General features: G+C 35.5%; 2 protein-coding genes across 11 annotated transcripts; both read left to right on the top strand.

Annotated features, from left to right (window-relative positions):
* Positions 1 to 803: 803 nt before the first annotated feature.
* Positions 804 to 14,368, top strand: LOC137814247 (uncharacterized). Of its 10 annotated transcripts, none has more exons than XM_068616861.1 (4): positions 804 to 1,790; positions 2,057 to 2,156; positions 2,883 to 2,930; positions 13,263 to 13,544. In XM_068616861.1, exon 1 carries the CDS (start codon positions 1,133 to 1,135, stop codon positions 1,769 to 1,771), a length of 639 nt encoding a protein of 212 aa, XP_068472962.1. In that variant the 5' UTR covers positions 804 to 1,132; the 3' UTR covers positions 1,772 to 1,790; positions 2,057 to 2,156; positions 2,883 to 2,930; positions 13,263 to 13,544. The 10 variants fall into 10 exon arrangements, 8 of the variants coding, with proteins under 8 accessions (XP_068472962.1, XP_068472961.1, XP_068472968.1 ...); XM_068616860.1 differs by having other exon boundaries at positions 2,033 to 2,156; XM_068616867.1 differs by having other exon boundaries at positions 2,033 to 2,156; positions 13,046 to 13,480.
* Positions 14,369 to 15,014: 646 nt separating this feature from the next.
* On the top strand, positions 15,015 to 18,788 carry LOC137814246 (calcium-transporting ATPase 12, plasma membrane-type). Its single transcript, XM_068616858.2, has one exon. It carries the CDS (start codon positions 15,280 to 15,282, stop codon positions 18,433 to 18,435), a length of 3,156 nt encoding a protein of 1,051 aa, XP_068472959.1. The 5' UTR covers positions 15,015 to 15,279; the 3' UTR covers positions 18,436 to 18,788.
* Positions 18,789 to 21,672: the final 2,884 nt, after the last annotated feature.

Raw genomic sequence — 21,672 nt, 5'->3', positions numbered from 1 at the left:
AATAATAAAATGAAATATTGATATAAGGATAAAATGAAACAAATTTGTGTATAACCAAAAATAGTTATGATTGGAAATCTCTTTTATATATAGGTATAGATAATATAAGTATAGTTTTAAATATTTTTCTATATTCACATGATATTTTTTTACTATGAATTATTGTTTTTATAATTAATGTTTTGATTTATTACTATTATATGTAATTGTTAAATTGATATAAATAATAATAAAAAAAGCCAAAAACAGCAGAAAAAAAACACAATGCGACCAAAGCACAAACATCCCGTGAACGACAAAAGTGAGGAAGAGAAGGACTATGTGCAATACACAAAGAATATACACTAATAAAAAATCATCCAACGACAAATCCTCTTGAAAAAACAGCTCAAAGTCGTCGAACAATCACAAACATAAATGTAGAACACACCAAAACAGATCCAACAGTCCAAAAGTGTCAGACAATCACAAATATAAAGAAAGGACATACCAAAACTGATAAAGAACGACACAAAGAAGAACCAACAAAAAAAATCACCAAAATCATGGAATAAAAAAACCTAGTGAAGGATAGACCAATACTACAATAAATATTTGTTTTAAAAAATGGAAAAATAATTTCCACAATGTCAATTATGAAGTGCTTCTTATTTAACAAGTGTTTAATAGTGATGAAATTAGTCAAGATAAAGTAATAAAATAAAATGTTGAAATAAGATAAAAATAAAAACAGTTTCGAGGACGTTTCCTCTTTTTATATAACTAGTTATAGATATTTTTTTTTTGAAAGTAAAAACAGAAAAAAAGTGTAAAATGTTTCAAATATTAGAAGCATGATGTTTCAGTGTTTATACTTGGCATGTCGCGTTATCTTATCCTTTGTACGTCACTATGATTAAGAGGATCTAGAAATATAAGATCGGTTGTCGAGAGCAGCGGCGCGGCTGCGGAAGGCACTGCGTTGCGGCGTTTTCTCCGTCCAGAATTTGCACAGGGAACTTTCTGATTGACTGTTGAATTTTCGTCTGAATTCACTTTCACTTATCAATTCCCCTTCTCTCCTCAGCACTCATTTGATTTTCGAGTTTTCCAACCGATTAACCCTAAACCTCTAAAACCCTAACTAGCAATAATGGATGCATCGGTCCCCGACAATGTCGTCGACTACTCACCTTCTTCAACCGTCATCGAATTCGACCGCCCCGTATCCTTACTCCGGGGACCATTACCGGCGGGTCGCTCCGACGAGCCGTCGGCGGGAACGTACGTGCTCGCCTTTAGGGACTCGCGTGCGTGGGCGTCTTCGTTCGTAGCCTGTGAGCGCAAAATCGTTGAGCAGTGCGAGGAGGGGGCGAGGATCGGATGTGCCGTGAGTGCTTCCAGGAACTGTAAGCCTACATGGTGGAAGGCTCTGGCGGGTTCCACACTTTCTGATCTGAAGGAGCGGGAGCAGTGCGAAGTGCGTGAGATGGCGGATTGTTTAGCCGTGGCTAAGGAGAAGTGTGTTGGTTTTGCCAGGGACAAGTGTTTGGTTCCCTTTAGGGACGCGAGGATTAGGGTTGCGAAAGGGGTTTTGAGTTCCAAGGATGTTGGGAAGTTGATTGGTTGGGCATCGATGCCTGCGAGTGGGAGGAGCTTGTGGTTGATGAATCAAGTGGGTCTGATTGGTGGTGATTTGGAGATGACCAATTGCAAGGCTAGCGAGTTGCTGGGATTTGACAATTATGTGCAATGCATTTTGGGTGAGCGACAACAAGACACCGAAAACTAATTTTGGCCTGATACCGGAGGTAGAGTTTCGAAACCCCAATACTTGTTTTTATACTTCTGGGTTCTGGCTTAGACAGTTGGGGTATGTCAGGTAGATTACAGTAGTTCCTATACAGAGTTTATTGGTTAAAGAAGTCATTAAAGAACAAATTTTATTTATAGTTCCTTGGTTTCTTTTATTGTTGTACTCCAATTAGAGTTGGAGTATTTCCTGAGTAGTTTATGTTGGTTTTAATACAAACCTGTATTACATGGATTACAGAGGTGAAATTTCACTTGATTACAGAACAGTACGAAGAACACCCGAACTACATCCAAGTTTTATCCTTCAAGAAATCTCTGCTTTGAACTGGGTGGATGTGTTGTGGATAGCTATTTTCGGACTAGTATGTGAGATACAATGGAGTTTTGCATTCATACGTTTAGGCTGCCAATGTCATGGATAATTGGAAATATAAGGCTATAGGGTCTCCATACTTGGGTATTCTATGTTGAATCTTATACTTCGGTGTGAAAATTTTGTATGGACCATCATTGTTTGTACTAGGGGAAAGGAGGAACTTTGTGCCTCTTTGTATTTTTAAAAATAAAAAATTTAATAAAAGTTAAATAGTTGAAGTGGATGGTTTTTAGAATGCGGATGCTAATATGACTGGTGTAAATCATGTAATTATAGGGATGTAATTATGGGGATAAAATAATTTCTTTTGGAAGTTATAGGCGTAGACTAAAAGAAAAAAATGTGTACAACAAAACTCCCTATCCCCTTTCTATATAGTTATAGATCATGGATAAAATTGATGTCACACATGGGGTGGTACTGTCCTTCGTAGTCAGACAACTGTAGTACTTTTTATTAGGTCGTGAATCATAACTGCTAGAAAATAGAAATCATATGGAAACTGTATTAACAGACATCTTTGGCATTGCTATGCTATGACTGCTTGAAAATGTCAGCTGTGCTGGTGGAGACTGGAGTTTTTTTGATGCTTCACACAATATATATTAACATACTGTTGATTGTGCATAACTTTAAATTTTCGTTGTCTTAAAGAATAATTTTAAGAAGCCTGTGCCATACAAGTAACTTATTCTTTCTTTGGTTGGTGCAGAAGTTATCAAAATGTCATCTCATAGAGTTTAGCGAATCAAGTATCCAGGTTTTGCTTCACTCTAACTTTTGATTTATGTTCTGAATGTCATTTTAATAGTAAGTTACATAGGGGTCAGACTTGGCATGATAACGTAAAAAATAACTGTAGTCCCATGTATTTGAACGTATCATAAGGTGAAATTTTTTGAGGGGTTGTGCTGGAGTCTAGTTAAATTGAATCTGAAAATTATATCAATTAAGTAATTTTTTTCATGATGATATGCTGTTGCTTTTTTCTGCTTGGCGTACTTTTTTGTCTTGTTCTACGGAAGCCAGATCTCTATGTGCTGCTTACTTTTCTACTATGTATTTATTTGCCTTCTATTGCATGGTTGGTTGATTGTGAGTGTTGAAGGGGATTTTAAAGGTAATATTTACAATTTATTCACTTTGATGTCTACTAAATCAACCAGGCAGATTATAGGTTATAATTTGAGTCTGCATATTCAGATCAACTTGTTCTGGGTTTTTTTTGATTGAGTTTGGAATCAAGTTTCATTGTAAGTTTAGTACACATTCTTCCGTTGTTAGCTTTACTGGTGCCATTGATTGAGAGTTCAGACATACTATGAGAAGTGTGATACATTACATTTTATGTTTCTTAATTATTGATGCACCATATCTGTGGTTTTCTCTTCTCCCTGCCTCTGTATGGTAATTTTAAAGTAGAAGTTAAACAAATTATGTTTCCTTTTAACCAATAAGGAATAGCTCAAATAATAAGGAGAAATGGGTTTGGGTTAGAAGTCATAGGTATATTCTTGAATGTAAGCCAATGATGCTTCCTGTTATGGGAAGAAAGCTAGTGATAAGAACTTGGTTTTTATAGGGTGCCTAAGTCCTAAATTGTGTTGTATATTATGCTTGGTGGAGTATTCAAGTGTTTGGTTCTTCCCCTTAATAGTTAGCTTTTGAGGGTGGGTTTCTCAAGCACTTGGGGGAACTTTTCAGTGGTGATAGATGTCTTGATTTCTTTTACCTTGAATTTTATGGGTCAAATTTCTTTTCCCCGTTTGGCTCTCAACTGCAGAAGGCAAGAATAAAGTTTAAAGATTTCACAATTGTGAATTGTTGTAGATCGAAAGCTTAGAGACGTTTGACTCTTAGGATGGTGCTATGCTAGGAACTTGGGTATTATGGATGCCCAAGTCCCAGATTGAGTATGAGATGCTTGATGGTGTATTTAAGTGTTTGGTTCCCCCTCTCAATAGCTAGTTTTTGAGGGTGAGTTCACCAAGTACTTGGGTACTCTTCAGCTGGTGATAGATGTCTCGATGTCTTCTTTTACCCTGGATTTTATGGGCCAAATTCATTTGCCTGTTTTTGCACATTACTGTAGAAGGCAGGAATAAAGTTTAAAGATTTAGCAATTTCCCTTGCCAAACGTGAATGTTGGAAATTTGGATATGATTAGGGGCTTTGGGGCCTATTTCTATCGACTGTTCTACTTAAACGCATTTCTCCTCTCTTGTTGCAATTTGCAAATGGGCCCCTTCAATTTGTTAATTTCCAATATCTTTGACATCAAGGAGCCTTTGGTTTGTTAAATATTTATCATTTTAGGGAATTCATATACGGGAATTATTTATTCACATGTTTGGTAGAACAAAATAGATTTGCATGTAAAGATTGGAATTTTCTTTTTGTAACTTATTCCTTCCGTTTATATTAGCTCTCAAACAAGAGGACATAAGAGAGTTCCCCTCCTGCATCCAAACAATAGATAGTAACTCTTACCCCAAAACTTTCAAACATAAACATCTTGATATTTTGTATATTTTTTTTCCTGAGGCATCAAATTAAGATTTTGTCATGTTTTGCTTATTGTTGAGATTATGAATAGTTGTTCCGAGGCAACCAAAGAGGCTATTAAGCAAACTATTTTCGGATTTTCCTCTTGGGTTGGTTCTTAAGATGGAAGTTTCGGCATTAGGCAAAAGGTACCTGTTGTTGCCATAACTGCTATGGGGAAATTACCCCCTCCCTGCTTTCCAATGAACAAATCCGATGACTCATAATAGGTTTTCTTTTTGTTTTTCCCCCTTTTTCCTTCCCTGTCTTTCTTTTTCTCTGCTGATTCTTCTCCTGGTCTTCATTTCTTCAGATGTGCCTCATCTCTTTTTCTCTCTTCTTACTGTCAATTAGGCCTGTTACTGTTCTCCTTATTGCTCTATTTTTTCAAAATTTCAGAATTTAGTTCTGTTTTTCTGAACGTTCAATATTTAGAGTTTCAGAAACATGTTATTCTGTGTTTTTTTTCTCTATTAATCCTACAACGTTGTTCTTAATTCTTTTTCACTCATAGGACAATGTCAAGCACTGAAAATGAAATTATTTTGAGTTGAGATATCTTGGATTTCAGTCTATGATTTTGTTGTTTTTAATATATTTTTCTTTTTTATCAATTCTTATAGATATATATTATGATTTTTTATCTGCTATGATTTCTGTCATAAGCCATCCGCCATATGTATAACAGTTTTTTGGTTCACCTCCCTAGGGGGTCTACTACTATTGATATAATAACATAGGTAAACCTTTGGCATAATAGTACACTTTGGTAGCTTTATACTCTGTTTTTTAAGCTTTCTTTGGATTAAAGGAGGAGTGAAAAGGAAATAAAAGAAGAGAAAGAAAGTACAAAATGAGATTGTTTAGATTGAGAGGAGTGGAAATGAATAGAAATAAGTGAAAAGTTTGTAGTAAATTAATGTAAAAGGAAAAGGTTAAAATAAAATAAATTGTGTAATATAATTAATTATAAAAATTTATTTGGTTGTATAATTGAAAAAAAATGGAACACTCCGATATTGAAAAATTCAAAACTAAATAGACATCTCACCAATTTATAATCCAATATTTTTTTATTTTTTGTTTTCAAATCAAAACCAATATTCATTAAATTGAGAAAATGTCTCCTGGCCACAATAATTTATAGAATTTACCTCTGCTCCATTCTTCAACAACAATGTTACAATCTAACGGAACTCCGACAGCGAATAATAATAAAATAAATAAAAGAGAAAATAAAATTCAATAAATAAAGAGGGAAATTGAGGTCATCGAGTGTTAACTTTGTGAGAGAAGGGTTGCAGTTCAAAAACATCTTCACCTCCACCAAGTTGCCATCTCGCTGTCAACACCAGTCTCTTACTGAGGCGGAACACCCGAACGAATTTCCCACCTCTCAACATACATGCTACATTTCACTATGCTGCCGTGTATGGTTTAACCAACTAGTGTTGTGTTGTGCTTGTTGTTGTACAAAGTGGTTTTGAAACACAATGACTTGTGTTTTTTATGTAAACCAGTTAAACAATTTCATTTGAATGCAATTTCAATTTTTTTTTAATAGACGTTAACCTTAAACAAATTTCATAATTCTGTGGGAAGGACAGGGAAAAGCTGTAAACCACAACAATGTCACTTAGTTTCCATTTTCTTCATCACACTTAGGAGGGCAACTCCCGTCTCACCCCTCATCTTTCCACAGTTGCATTTTTGCGAGAATTTATTGAAACAAACGTTAATAGTGAAACAATTATCTGCGCTTTCTTTTATGCTCAAAGAAACATGAACTGGTCAAAACACTGTTAAAGTATGATATGGTACTGGGCGGTATTGGCTAGCATGCCACCCTTCAGTCATGTCATTTATATAAATACGGGGACTTGGTCTTCCTGTCAAAGGTAATGGAAGTGCAAAAGAAAAACATCAAGGATCCATGGTCGGAATATAATGGGATAAATTCTAGCTATAATCATTCGTTTGGTGCACCAATAGGATATGCTATGATTCTTATATCTTATCGTTTATTCTTCAGAGTAGTATATTTCTTATCCTGAAGAGAGTTGAGTTCGAAGGCAATTAAATGAAAGAATTAACTTTCTTTCTATTTTCATACCACTTACCTCTATTAGAAATACTATCACCACTCTTGCCACCATTGTTCTTGTTCTTGTTAACACTGCCACTCTCATCACTACCCTCATTATAGGTATCATCGCTAGTATTTTTTGTCACCATCGTCTTCATTTACACCATATTCATTATTATTGTCATTTCGTTTGTAGCAGCCTACCTCACTATGATTGCTATAGCAACAATAATTATTTCCCACATTGTTGCTAAATCTTTTGCTACCATTTCTATGTTGTTACCATCTTTTAGATATATTATAGATATTTTGTACATGGACATGGGCTCATCCCTATCAACTGCTGTGTATGATATATGTACCTCACCTGTGCCAACACACAAGGGGATTATATCACATAAATTTATACCTTTTTTCTCTTCATGGTTTCAGAGCCTAATCCAAATTTGTGCATTCCAAGAGCATCCATTGCTTATTGGTCTGTCTCATTTCGATATTTGGCTATCCCTTAGTGCATTTTTTTTTTCCAATTTTCACTTTTTACCTCCGACGTTGCCATCTGCCGTTCATACGACGTTGTTGTCGTCTTCTACTGCCACGGTCGCCACCTAGTCTGACCGACAAACCTACCACCAAGGTCGATATTTATGTACCCTTCCGTGCATTTTTCTCCTTCGCGGAGATCTCCCATGCCCGCCACAGTTGTGCATTTGACCACTTTCCTGGAAACGATCATCGGCGCCAGGCTCGAGCCAACGTCTTTTTTCCAGATCTGATCCCAATTCAAAGACCGTTTTACGTCTTTCGTTCTATATTATTGTCTCTCGTATAATGTTGTGGACATGTTTTTTCTCTCTTCCACTTTGCTGACATGTGCATCTGTTGCGGATCTAAATTTGTTATCTTAGATGGGTGTAACTATGTCAATGTCTCACTCCCTATTAGCAAGTTATTTAGATGAGAATAATTATGACACCACTAGGATCTCTAATATACTCTGGCTAAGGGACAGGATTATGTTGACTAGGGATGAAAAAGTGTGTAGTTTTGTAAGGAATGTCGAAGAAAAATAAATTTTAAATCTCTCACCCTATTTTTCTAAATAATCAGCGAAACATTCAGTTGTAATTTCTACAGAATGTTGAAGAAAAATAAACATTCTCTTCTAATAATATTTTTTATGTACTCAATCTATATTATTGATGTACAATATTCAAGATTGTTAATATTTTTTGTCAATAATAGTGGTGAGAATTGCTTGAATTTTATTCATAACATGATATAAATTATTCTTTTCAAGATAATAAATAGTCATAGTTTTTAATTAAGTTTTATTCATCAACATATATACCTAGGAAAATAGGAAAAAGACAATCTTTAGAGATGTATATAACTTTTATTTTGATGTGATGAGTTTAGAAATAAATATATATAATAAAAATTAATTTTATAATTAAATAATATGAAAAAATATTAAATAATAATATTTAGGATTATAACATTAAATAAAAATATTTAGTAAAAAATGTAGATTGTGACTGGATTATTACAAGTATATTTATTCAGTCATGGATGATTTATAAGTAACTTAGTTAAAGTCCGAAAGTTTGTTCCTTAGTTGCAGTTCTATTTTTTCCTTGCAAATAAAAAGTGTCTACCCCATACACGTGGAGGCACTCTATTCCTAGTTCGACTCTACGAACTGTGTAAACCCACTGCAGATTATAAGTTGGGTGCAATCTAGGTGGATTGCAAAGCCCATCGTTTTTACTTTTTCTACTTGATAGGACTGCTACCAATGTGTGCCGGAATAGCTAGCACGTTGTCTAAACAAGATGCCCCAAAAAAGTCATGCCCTAATGGTTGATAGTTGTAGATCTTAAGCCTTCTCGCATGCACTCTCCTCTTCAAATGTTTTGTACACCTGTCAATGTTTCTTTAATAATGTTTGGTTTGCATGTTTCTAAAAAGCAATGATTTTAGATCGATTTTGAATGAATTTTAGTGTTCTTTTGTATTTTTAAAAATCATTCTGAATTTCACAACCAACATGAAATTAAAATATAAATATTTGATCTTAAATTGTTTTACTTACTCTCCTATTGTTTCAAAAGTGATGAAGTTAAAAAGGGTCGGATAAGAAAATCTCAAACACACTTTCTTTGGATTGAGTGATGGGCCAAAATTTTTAACACAAGAAGAAAAAACGAAAAAGATTTTGAATATTATGTATAGATTATTTCTTAAATAGATTATTAAAATTTTATGTTGATTTTGATGTTATAATTAATTATGATTTCGACATTACTGTATTGTTTTTACATAATATAATTCTATTCTCATTGTTCGTATGAAACTATTAAAAAACAAAAGCTTAATCTGATTGAGGATCTCAATTTGGACTTTTTGGCCGCCTTTTCCATTCATGGAAGTAGTTGCTAAGAGCAACAACCAATGGAAGAAGTTGCTTGCGAATGAAAGCAACCTTATGATGGGGATGATTTGACCAGTAGTTTTTAGATTGGAGATAAAGATATTTTATGAGGTTGGAAACTGGTGTCAAATTAATATTTTTTAGAATTGATTTAATACACTGGAGTCTTTAGATTGATTGGTTGATTTAGATTGATTTAGAATGACAATCTGTCAACGTTGGAAGATGCCGAGAAGTTGTTCACTTAAGCATCACAATTCCAAATGTCATTTTCCACGAAATTGCCTGGTAGTTTCCCTCTGCAGTCGGTCATTTAATATACACGGGAAAAGTCCTTAAACTTTCGGTCGCTAGTTCCTAGGTCTTTTCGATTTGTCAACAATCACTAATTACTATTCATCCGACATTCCCTATTTTTTTAAAGAAAATAATCTATAATTAGTTTAAATATAATAAAAATTATAAAATTAGAAAAGTCATTCAATAATACTGGGGCACAAAATATTTAAAATCTCTCATAAAATTTAGTTAACAACACTGTTTAAAAAAAAATGCGTTGTGAACACTCAATTAGTTTTTGCTTTGTGTAGGCGGACTCTTTTTTGTTTTTCTTTTTTTTTATGATGGCATGTATTAAAGTGTAGAAGTTATTAGTCAAGTCTTTTTCATAACTACCCTCTATGTTCAGTTTGACACGTTTGGAAAGTTCCGTCCTAGTAGTTAATAATGGATTACCAAACTAGTACCCTTACATTTTATTAAAAGTCGTTGCCTATGAGGTTCAGATTTGTCTTTTAATTGAATGGTGTTGTCTATGAGGTATGAGGTTTGGATTTGGATTCGGATTCATCTTTTAAATGGTGTCTTTTTAAACCGTGTGTCGGTTCGATATACATATTGAATACCGATATTTGTATGACACTCGTAGAACTTGTATTGGTAAAATGTCTAATTCAAAAATATTTGTTAGATTTTTTGATAATTCTAGTACAGTTCTAATATAATTTTTTAAAAAGAGAAATATATTAATTTTTTAAAAATTTAAATTTATTATATAAATTTTTATTATGATTATAAAATAAGAAACAAATATTTTTAAATCAGTTACGAAAAACATCATTCTGTTACAAAACAAAATTATATATTTATGCACATAAATCTTTATAGTTAATTTATATAATTTATAATTATATATAATATAGATTCATATATCTTATCCTATATTTTTAGAGATTATACATATCTTCGAATCGTATTTTTTTTTATGTTACATAAGTCATTGTTTTGAGGAGAGTGTTTTTTTAGAGGATAATTCATTTTTCCTAAAAAATTAAGTAGTTTCTAATAAAATGGGTAGTTTGGATTATAGGAATTTATGTGAATAATTTTTATCAAAGTACGAAAAGTAATAATTTAAATTTTTTTATACTTTATTATCTTTTTTTAATCTATGATAATTTTATTTGTATTCTCTTTTTGAGTTATTTGAGATGTTATTGACTTGACATTTTTTTTTTTACCGTATGTCAACAACGATTTTTTTTATAATGAAAGTAAATTGTGATTATATTTTTTATTGTTATCTTCAAGATTAATTTATTGTTGATATAAGTTAGTGTTATTTATAAGTTAACGTTAGTTTGTTTTTTTTGTTAACATCAATTGTGTTTTTTAATTGATATTGAACATGTCTTTTTATAATATTAGTTGACGTCATTAGTGGGCTTTTTTACCATCCTTAGTTAGGATTTTCTCAACATTGGTAGGATTGTTTTTATCGATGCGATTGATACTATTTTTCTACTTTTTTGTTAGTAAGTTTTTAAATCAATGTTCTAATTTTGTTATGTTGATTTTAATTATTTTCTTATTAATAGGATTGGATTATTTATTGGCCGACGTAGGTTTGAGTTTTCTAGGTTGATTGATGTGACTATTTTTTGGTGGATGTCATTAACATTTTTTAATTAAGGTATGCAATAGTTTCTTTTGTTAATAATTGCAAGATTGAAGTGATATTTTTTTTTTGCATTTGATGATACTCTATTGAAATAAGAAAATTAAAATTCAATGGAATTGAATTATCTTATCCAAATAAAACATTAGAAAAATGAAATAATATGAAAAGAAAATAATTCAAATTTAATGTATTTGAATTTCTTGGAAAATTTGAAATTCTCTATTTAAGATGGGGTTGATGTGTTTTTACTCTCAATAATTAAGTATTTAAGAATCTTTAGTTCTCTAATTTTTAATTGCTTTATTTTGGTTTCTTTATGTTTGTGGTTCACATGTTAACTTGACGATGAATAATAGAAGAAAATACTATTGTGAGTAGGAATGTTGAGAGCCAAGCTGATTTAAAAAAGTAATAAAAGACCAATTTAAAAATTCGATTACCAATTAAAATTGATTTTTTTTTTTGAATAGATCTAGGTCTTCTTTATCCCGTAATCGACATGTTCGGTTTGACACTTCAGAACTGAAATTAATTATCTTATCATATTATATTACCTATTATTTGATTCATATATGAGAAATATGTGTTCGATGAGAATATAATGTGTGTAAATTGGTTCATGTTTATAAGTATGAGACAAAAAGTAGCAACAAAGTATGATTAATATGGTGGTGGAGGAAGAGGTGTTCTCTTAACGTGTGAAAGTTAGATTATTAAGTCTTCAGGGAGAAAAATGATGAAACAAAATAATGTTTTTGTGGAACAATTGGATTGCGTGCAATATTGTGTATGTGTAAGCCGGAAGTTTCTTTGGCTTATGGGAGGTAGATTCTATGGATAATGTATAAATATAACATGATCATTTTTATTCCTTGTTTGTCTTTTGTAATAAAAGCATAGGCACCCTTAATATTAGTTACTTTACTGATAAACCAGTATATATATATATATATATATATATATATATATATATAATGTTTGGTTGGGATGTGTTTTTAACTGCATTGAATAATAGACTTTTAATAAATGTCTATGAAAGTCCTTAGTTTTAATAACTTGATTTTTATCCTTACATTTAATTCAAGTGATTTTGATTTCTATGTTAACGTAACTTCTGACGTATAATGTAAAAAAATATAATAATGTACAGACAATAAATTCACTACAAATAGACCTCTTAATGTATCTGGTGTAGGTATGACAGAATTGTTATATGTAGAATTTTTAAGGGAGTTTTAGAGTGAAACACAAATAGACTTAGTAAATAACAAATTTTAATTAATAATAATTATTCTTATTTTTAATTACAAATGTTTGTTTGCTATAAGCATAGTTTAAATAAATTTAGAAATAAAATATATTTAAATTGAATAATTAGTTACAGAAAAAGGAATACTAATTTGAATCAGGATACTATTAATACTATTATTTGTGTAACGCAGAAATAATTATCTTAATATCTTAATAATTAGGTCATTTAATTTTGTTTATGTTTTAGTACCAAATTCTAAAGTGATATGGTATTTGATATGTATGCCATTATTTAATATAAAGTTTTAGTAATTCAAACGTAAAACTATACACATTACTTATAAAATTTACAATATTTTAAAAGCCTAAGTAGTTGCATACATTGAAAAATAACTTAAAATGATTTTAGTTAAATTTGAATTAGTATATTAAAATTGTTATATGGAACTGGATTTGATTCTTTTAAATAATTTTCTTTGATGAAGATTAGTATTGATAAAGTCAATGAAACTGGGCATCAAGAACATATTTAAAAATTAGATTTAATATGTTTAAATTAGTGTTAGCACTGTTTAAAATTTGTTTCCAATAACATGTCAGGGTGTTAGTCATATGAGTTCTATCCCAGCAATTAATATTTTCTAGCATTTGTGAAGTGCGGGATCTGAAGTTAATACAAAGATCAAATGGCACAATTTGAGAAATCTGAGTTACTGTATTCTACTGCATAATTTAAGAAATCCGAGTTACTGTATTCTACTGCATAATACACTAGTGTCGTAGTTGAAACGGCTAATTGCAATTCTTTTTATTATAGATTGATTGGTGGGTAACAGTCATCTGATGATTGTTCTAAATCTGAGATAACGAGTGATGGTTGACAAATAAACCTCAAAGTGAGGTAATTGGGTTGACGCCAGTTGGTTCACAGCGACTTATTAGAGAAGTTAACTCAACTACACTTTCGGTTGGGTTTATGTACTGTTGTAACCACTCAGTTCTACGATGTTTCATCATTCATAGATTTTTTAGTTAGTCTTATCAATTTCTGACATATACATGTTTTATTCATAATGAAAATTTAAAATAGTTCGATTAATTTGACAGGGTTATTTAAAAACAAAAATAAAAGTGAAGTCTTAGTTGTTGGAGTTAAATTTCCGACATTACCGCAAGCACCTTGGTTTCACACACCTGTAAAGAAGGAATAGGTTTTTGAATTGCCATTTGGTCCATAGGGCGTGTGTGAAACCAGCCGCATATGTTGATGATCTCCATTGTCCACTTCGTCACCACTACAACCACTTCTTCCTTTCTACCTTCATTTATATAATACATTACAATACTTTCTGAGTTCTTTAGTTTATCGTGTATGTCTTTTTTCGGAAACATTGTTGGAATTTCAGTCATTGACAACACCTTTGAACAAACTTGGAACCTTATTTAACTACATTGTGTTCTGAGTGAATAACGATAGAAATGATACTTGAATTTACGCAAAAACACAATACAAATATTTTCTAAAGAAACGTGCAATTTTTTATTTTGTGTGACTTAGGAAGAAAAACATAAACGCGAAAAAGTCCTGTATTTTTGTACTTGTAGGCACGCAAATTCCACGCAAAATCCATGCCCGGCCAGGACGGCATGGTTTTACCCGGAGTTTTTGAGAAACATATTAGTAATCGACTTTACTAAAAGAACAGTTATATGATGTTCGTACATCACATCCTCTCAGACCCAGTCAACAAGAGCATGGTGCACGGTACTTTATAAATTCAATTTGTTTTGGTTCCTTCTAGTTGGTTGGTAGCTTTAATTAGGCCATTAACTTCCACGCGAAGCTCGTTGTACTCCACTCAATCAAGATTCAAGTGCATTTTTATCTTCTACCTTATCCTTTTTTATCAATATTTCTGGATCCATACTCCACTGTTTAAGAGTTTTTTTTAACATTTTTTTGATAAATAAGACGACTATAAAACTACCATTTCATTCATATTATAATAATATATTAACATTCATTAATGATTAATGAGTTAAATGAAGTGACTATCTGATTATACTTTTTTTTGTTTAAATGATTTATAACTGTACCAAGTGTTCCCACTATTCTGGGATCTGAATTGAATAGCAATACAGATTATGGTTACCCACTACTCGTCTCTATGTCGGTTTCAAGAAAATGCATAAATTTATTATAACAAAAGTCTTTTACATACGCCAGCGGTGCAGTTTTTATTTTAGAAATTTTTGAGTTCCACTTTAAAGAGTTTAATGCATATGCAACAGTTTCGCCCCGGTAACTAATAATAAACAGAGTCATGTGATTTTTTAAGATAACATACAATTGGATAACAACACAAGTTTGTTTTATTGCTTTGCGTACTCTTTTTTCTGTTATACAAAACTAGACACATTCACAGTCATAAATCATCATCAAATTAATTAGATGGTTCAAATTTTACCTATTTTCAAGTTTTTGAAATAAAATATAAATCGGTTAGCTCATCCGTGAATGCAAAGAGTGCCCTTTAAACGTGATTTGGTCTTTCTTATCAAAGTGGCTACTATATTCTCAGAACTCACTTTCACTCATGCGGCAAGAATTTGTTTGCAGAGCGTGTACTTTAAAAGTTTGACTAAAGCCGATTATAAAAAAAAATACACTTGTTTCTTTTATATGTAGGAAACTACTCGGAAATTGCCTTTAGAAACCCTCTGACATGTTATATATGGAAGATAACCACCTTCTAGTTTTCAGAATGAAGTTCTTTCCTAGTATCTTTTAGGATTAATTAGTTATAGAACTTCTGCTTTTCTCTCAATCCACGATGAGCTCCATAAATCTTAAATATGATAGCAGCTCGTTTCTCATTGACATAACCTCCACTGTTAATTACACCATCAACATAGCCAAAAAGAGATGGCGTTTTGCTTACACAGCAATTTATTCTAGGCGAGTCATGCTTGCCTTGGCCAAAGAAGTCATATCAAAGAGAAATACGAACACCCATCCTTTCTCTAAACTCTTCCAAACCCAATCTTCAAGTCGCAGCAGTACTCTTGATATCATCGAGCCCCTGATTCCGCGTAATGGGACCAATCATTATTCTTTGGTTCCTGACGTTGACAAGGTCAGGATTGCTAGTATGGTTAAGGACAAAAACTTGTTAGCCTTTGCAGAGTTTGGAGGAGTTGAAGGTGTTGCAAACATTCTTGGAGCCATTCCAGAAAAGGGAATTACTGGCAGCCATGATGATGTTGCCAAACGTATTGAAGTATTTGGTTCGAACACTTACCAGAGGCCACCGCCTAAGTTTTTCATGAGCTTTGTAGTGGAAGCATTCAATGATACTACTATTCTGATCCTTCTTGTTTGCGCCGGTCTTTCCCTTGGTTTTGGCATAAAAGAACATGGCCCGGGGGAAGGCTGGTATGAAGGAGGGAGTATATTTCTAGCAGTGTTTCTGGTGGTGGTTGTGACTGCACTAAGCAACATCAGACAAGAGAGACAGTTTGACAAATTGTCTAAGATAAGCAACAACATCAAAGTAGAAGTTGTGAGAAATGGAAGGCCAGAGCAAATATCCATCTTTGATGTTGTTGTGGGAGATATTGCATCCCTTAAGATTGGTGACCAGATTCCAGCTGATGGACTGTTCTTGAGTGGCCATTCTTTGCTAGTGGATGAATCAAGTATGACAGGTGAGAGCGACCATGTAGAAATTGAGCCTTCAAAAAGCCCCTTCTTGCTGTCTGGTGCAAAAGTGGTGGATGGCTATGGTCAGATGCTAGTGACATCTGTGGGAACTAACACAGCATGGGGTGAAATGATGAGCTCCATATCGCGAGACACCAATGAAAGGACACCATTACAGGCTCGCCTTGATAAGTTAACCTCTTCTATTGGAAAGGTAGGCCTCACAGTTGCTTTTCTTGTTCTCATAGTCTTGTTAATTCGTTATTTCACTGGAAACACAAAAGATGATGATAGTGGGAAGACAGAGTTCCAGGGGAGTAAAACTGATATAAACGACATTTTCAATGCCGTAGTTAGGATTGTTGCTACTGCAGTGACTATTGTGGTGGTGGCAATCCCAGAGGGTCTTCCATTGGCTGTCACTCTCACTCTTGCTTACTCCATGAAAAGAATGATGGCAGACCAAGCAATGGTGAGGAAACTTTCTGCTTGCGAAACCATGGGGTCAGCTACAGTTATTTGCACGGATAAAACTGGTACCTTAACTTTGAATCAAATGAGAGTCACCAAGTTTTGGCTTGGCCTACAAAATGTTGTGGAAAATTTTTCCAATGCTATGGCCCCTAAAGTTCTTGAGTTATTCCAACAAGGAGTTGGCCTCAACACAACTGGCAGTATATATAAATCTTCATCAACATCTGAACATGAAATTTCTGGTAGCCCAACAGAGAAAGCTATACTCTTGTGGGCCGTGTCAGATTTAGGCATGGACATGGATAAACTGAAGCGCACATACGAAGTTCTCCATGTTGAAACGTTTAACTCTGAAAAGAAACGAAGTGGAGTCGCAATAAGGACGAAGACCAACAACACAGTTCACGTTCATTGGAAAGGGGCTGCAGAGATTATACTTGCAATGTGTTCACATTATATTGACAATGATGGCATGGAGAAGTCCCTTGATGAAGAAAGGAGTAAACTTGAAAATATAATTGAAGGCATGGCTGCTAGCAGCCTTAGATGTATTGCTTTTGCTCACATGCAGATTTCAGAAGATATTGATTATAACGATAAGGAGAAAGCACATCAAATCCTTAGAAAAGATGGCTTGACCTTGCTAGGTATTGTTGGCCTCAAGGATCCATGCCGACCCGACGTCAAGAAGGCTGTGGAAGCGTGTAAACTTGCAGGAGTTAGTATCAAGATGATCACAGGTGATAACATATTCACTGCAAAAGCAATAGCAACAGAATGCGGAATATTAGACTTTGATGGCCATGTGAGTGCGGGAGAAGTGGTGGAGGGTGTGGAATTTAGGAATTATTCTGAAGAAGAGAGAATGGAGAAAGTAGAGAAGATCCGCGTGATGGCAAGATCATCCCCTTTGGACAAACATTTAATGGTGCAATGCTTGAAAAAGAAAGGTCACGTTGTTGCAGTCACAGGAGATGGCACAAATGATGCACCTGCTTTGAAAGAAGCCGACATTGGACTTTCTATGGGGATCCAAGGAACTGAAGTTGCCAAGGAAAGTTCTGACATTGTTATCTTAGATGACAACTTCAGTTCTGTTGTCACTGTTTTAAGGTGGGGGCGATGTGTTTACAACAACATCCAAAAATTTATCCAGTTTCAACTAACCGTGAATGTTGCAGCTCTAGTGATCAATTTTATTGCGGCAGTTTCTTCGGGAGATGTTCCCCTAACAACTGTTCAACTATTATGGGTAAATCTCATTATGGATACTCTAGGAGCATTGGCACTGGCTACAGAAAGACCTACAAAGGAGTTATTGGAGAAAAAGCCAGTGGGTAGGACTGAACCTCTTATTACTAGTATTATGTGGAGAAACCTTTTAGCCCAAGCCTTGTATCAGATTGCTGTCCTATTGGTTTTACAATTCAATGGAAAGTCAATCTTCAATGTTAGAGAGGAGGTAAAGGATACTCTAATTTTTAATACTTTTGTTCTCTGCCAAGTATTCAACGAGTTCAACTCTAGAAGTATGGAGAAACTTAATGTGTTCCAAGGCCTTCACAGAAACCACTTGTTTCTTGGAATTGTGGGGATTACTCTTGTTCTTCAAGTTGTGATGGTGGAACTCTTAAGGAAGTTTGCTGATACAGAGCGATTAACATGGGAGCAATGGGGAATTTGTATTGGAATTGCAGCTGTGTCATGGCCAATTGCTTGGATTACAAAGCTCGTACCCGTTTCAGATAAACCGTTCTTCAGCCACGTTAAGTGGGTAAAATTATCGGTCTTCAAGATTAAGCATTATTTATAATTTTGCCTCGTCACTCGCTTCGGGGACCAAAAATCGCAAGCATCTTCAACACTCGAATATGCGATATTCGTGTATACGATGTATGGAAATTCAAGACCCCTTATGGTTAAAACATACGGGATCTTGAATTTCTATATCTCTTATACTTAAATATCATATATTTAAGAATGTGCAAGGTGCTTGGGATTTTATGGAATCTTAGCTAGCACCTTTATTTACTGTAGAAATTATTGGTATTAGTGTTAGTTATAAAATGCTGAATTGGGTGGGTGGAATTAAGATAGAGATGATATATTAAAGTTCGCATTTGTTGTACCAAAAAAAGTATATAAACTATTTCATTTGTTCGTTAGGTTGTCCCTCGTACCTTCATTTTTTGAAATATTAAAATTACCTTGATAGTATTGGGTGATTCCGGAATGAGGGTGTTCCATAAGTATGAAATGTTTTTAGAATAGAAAATTTGGAAAATAAAAAATCATTATGGAATATTCTTTTTAGAATATATTTTTTGATTTTTGGAATGGTGACCATGACCACATTGGCCAATCAAGTAGTATACCATGCTTCTAGGATGAACCGGGCTGTTAGGAGCTTCTCGGTCTCTGCTCTAACTGCAAGCCTTTTTTCTTCTCCATGATTTCTCTTCTTTTGCGCGATCGGGCGCGCTTCTTTGTAGATCGAAAGTCTGTGGGTTATGACTTTGGGATTCACGCCTGGTACCTCAGAGGCTGTCCAGGCGAAAAGATCAACATTTTTCTTCAAAGCTTGATGTATGAGCTTGGTGTCATCTGCTGCCATTGTTGTGCCGATACTGGTGTAGCGTTCTTTGTCGATGAGCGGGACATGATGCAACTCGTCCTTCGCTTCAAGCCTTGGTTCCACCTCTCGAGGGTCGAGATCGATCATGGCGACCGCATTCTCCGTTGGCCGCACATCTCTTCTTCGGGGAGACCTTCCTCGTCCAGGCATCTTACGCTTGGGTGATCGACTGCCAATCACCTTCTGACGAGTGGGTTCCATTCTCAGGCTCTCTGCGTAGCACTTCCTTGCAATCTTCTGATCCACATGAATCGTCAAGATGTCGCCCAATAGGTGGCATCCTTGGCCGTGGCCACATAATTGACCTGGTGCACCGTGCGCAAATGCTTCTTCTTGGCGTTGTTTGAGCTATCTCCTTCAGCAAATCCACCAACTATGGTGTTTATCACTTTGCGACCCCTCCTTCGGTCATCCTTTGGAGGGTCGTCCCTCCTCGTGCGTCGTTCCTGTCGCTAATCGTCCCCCCTCGCCCTTAGGGGTGTGTGGTCTTTTTTCCTTAATGTTTCTTCCCTACGCAGGGAACACCTCATAGTGCGACAACCTTGTACGAAGCGACGCAAGTGCCCGACCTGTATCAGCTTTTCTATCTTGTCTTTCAGGGCCTGACACTCCTTGGTTGAATGACCGGTATTCTGATGATACCGACATTTCTTGATGCGGTCAGCATTATCGGCACTTAGGGCCCTTTTGGGTGGTGGCATCAGTTATGCGCTAAGGGCTTCTTGCAGAATTTTCCTTCGATTGGCATTGAGGGGTGTATACCGTAAGAACCGGGGGTCACGATTATCCCGCCTGGGGTCTCCTCGTCCAGACCCAGACTTCCCTTGCCGCTCCTTATCATCCTTTTTCTCACCACTTGGCTCTGCCCGAGCCTGGTTTCTGAATTCGTGCAACTCTTTCAGTTGCATGAACTTAGCGACTCGGCGCATAAGTTCATCCAAGCTTGCAACAGGTTGCATGCACAAGCTATCTACAAAAGGACCCGGTCGGAGGGTCGTGAGCATGTGGTGCATCGCCACATCAGGACTGAAATTTCGTATGCTCATAGTGACCTTCCCGAACCACTCAATGAATTTCCTCAACGATTCTCCCTTCTCTTGGCGGATGCTGACCAGGGCGATGAACGTCAGGTGATGGGGCTGACTGGTAGCGAATTGGACGTCGAACTTAGCCACCAGCGTCTCGAAATTGTTAATAGAATTAGGAGGGGACTTCGTGAACCAACTCAACGCACCTCCTTTCAGAGAAGTGGGAAAGACCCGACATAGGACCGCATCATCAAAGACTCATGTGAGTGGTATCCGCATCCATGTGCTCATTCGGGTCGGTCGTTCCATCGTAACGGTCCCTGTTGAACCCCTTCCACTTGTCCGGTAGGGGGGCTTCCATGACAAAGTCAGTGAAAGGGTGGCGAGGACTGGTCATTGCAATTCCGGTTTTGTTCAACGACTTGTTGGGGTGAGACTCACCATCCATCTCCAAGGTAAGGACCTTGTTCTTTGGTTCCCTCTCGGTCTGAGGACCGACAATAGTGGCGAAAGACCTACCGACCTGATTGGTCGGGTCCACAGACGATCCTCCCTCTACAAGCTTCTTCATTTCCTGGTTCTCTTTTCTGAGGTTCTTGATCTTATCCTCATTTCTCTTGGTGGTTTCTTCATGCGTTCTCTTCATCTCGACTAACTCTCTCTGCAAAGCCATCTGCATTGCCGCTTGATCCGCCTCTGACATCCTCTCGCTTGCCATGCTTCGGGTTAATACCATCTACCAATGTTTCTTCACACCTATCCTCTCGGCCTCACGGTGGGCACCAATTGTTCTCGAACGGGTGTTGGGGCCTAGAGAACGATTGCCTTGCTCCTCCACTGGGTCGGTCGTTGCCTCTCTTAGCTTTTTGCTTCTCATTCCTCCTCTCGGTCGTCTGTAGCACAGGCTGGGATGGTACCTGTAGAAGGCACTTCGACGATCAAATCAGTAAGGGTATCGACACTCGGTTGTCAGAGTACTGTAGATCATGACGTACCTGATTCTTGAAATCTGCACTATTTATATTACCTTTATGAGCCTTTGTTGGTGGGCTGGATTAGGAGGTTGGTTCCTTTTTAGGGTTGTGCTAAACAACTTTTAACTATGGATTAACCTTGCTGACTTGGTCAACCCATGGCTCGTCGTTATGGTCGATCGGCCACATGTCGTCGCATAACCTTTTATCGTGGTCAAGTGGTCAGATGGTTCAGGATTCTGACCGAATCAGTGAGTCGTCCGGTCGTGCCAGTACTCTGAAAATATTTTAGAAAAAATAATTCACAAGTTATTTTTAGGGGAGTAAACAGTCTTTTCCGAAAATGGTGGGATGCAGGGAGAATTTTATTGGGAGCCCAGGGATAGAAATTACTATGGTATGTTGAGTCACAT

This window comes from Phaseolus vulgaris, chromosome 1 (genome assembly GCF_051622355.1).
Source record: "Phaseolus vulgaris cultivar YP4 chromosome 1, ASM5162235v1, whole genome shotgun sequence".
Lineage (NCBI taxonomy): Eukaryota > Viridiplantae > Streptophyta > Magnoliopsida > Fabales > Fabaceae > Phaseolus > Phaseolus vulgaris.
The sequence above is the reverse complement of the archived record's forward strand: the minus strand, read 5'-3'. Positions and strand labels throughout refer to the sequence as shown.

Bases quoted from the DNA above. Each gene is read 5' to 3' on its own strand.
- LOC137814247 (XM_068616863.2), top strand. From the start codon at position 1,133: ATGGATGCATCGGTCCCCGACAATGTCGTCGACTACTCACCTTCTTCA.
- LOC137814246 (XM_068616858.2), top strand. From the start codon at position 15,280: ATGAGCTCCATAAATCTTAAATATGATAGCAGCTCGTTTCTCATTGAC.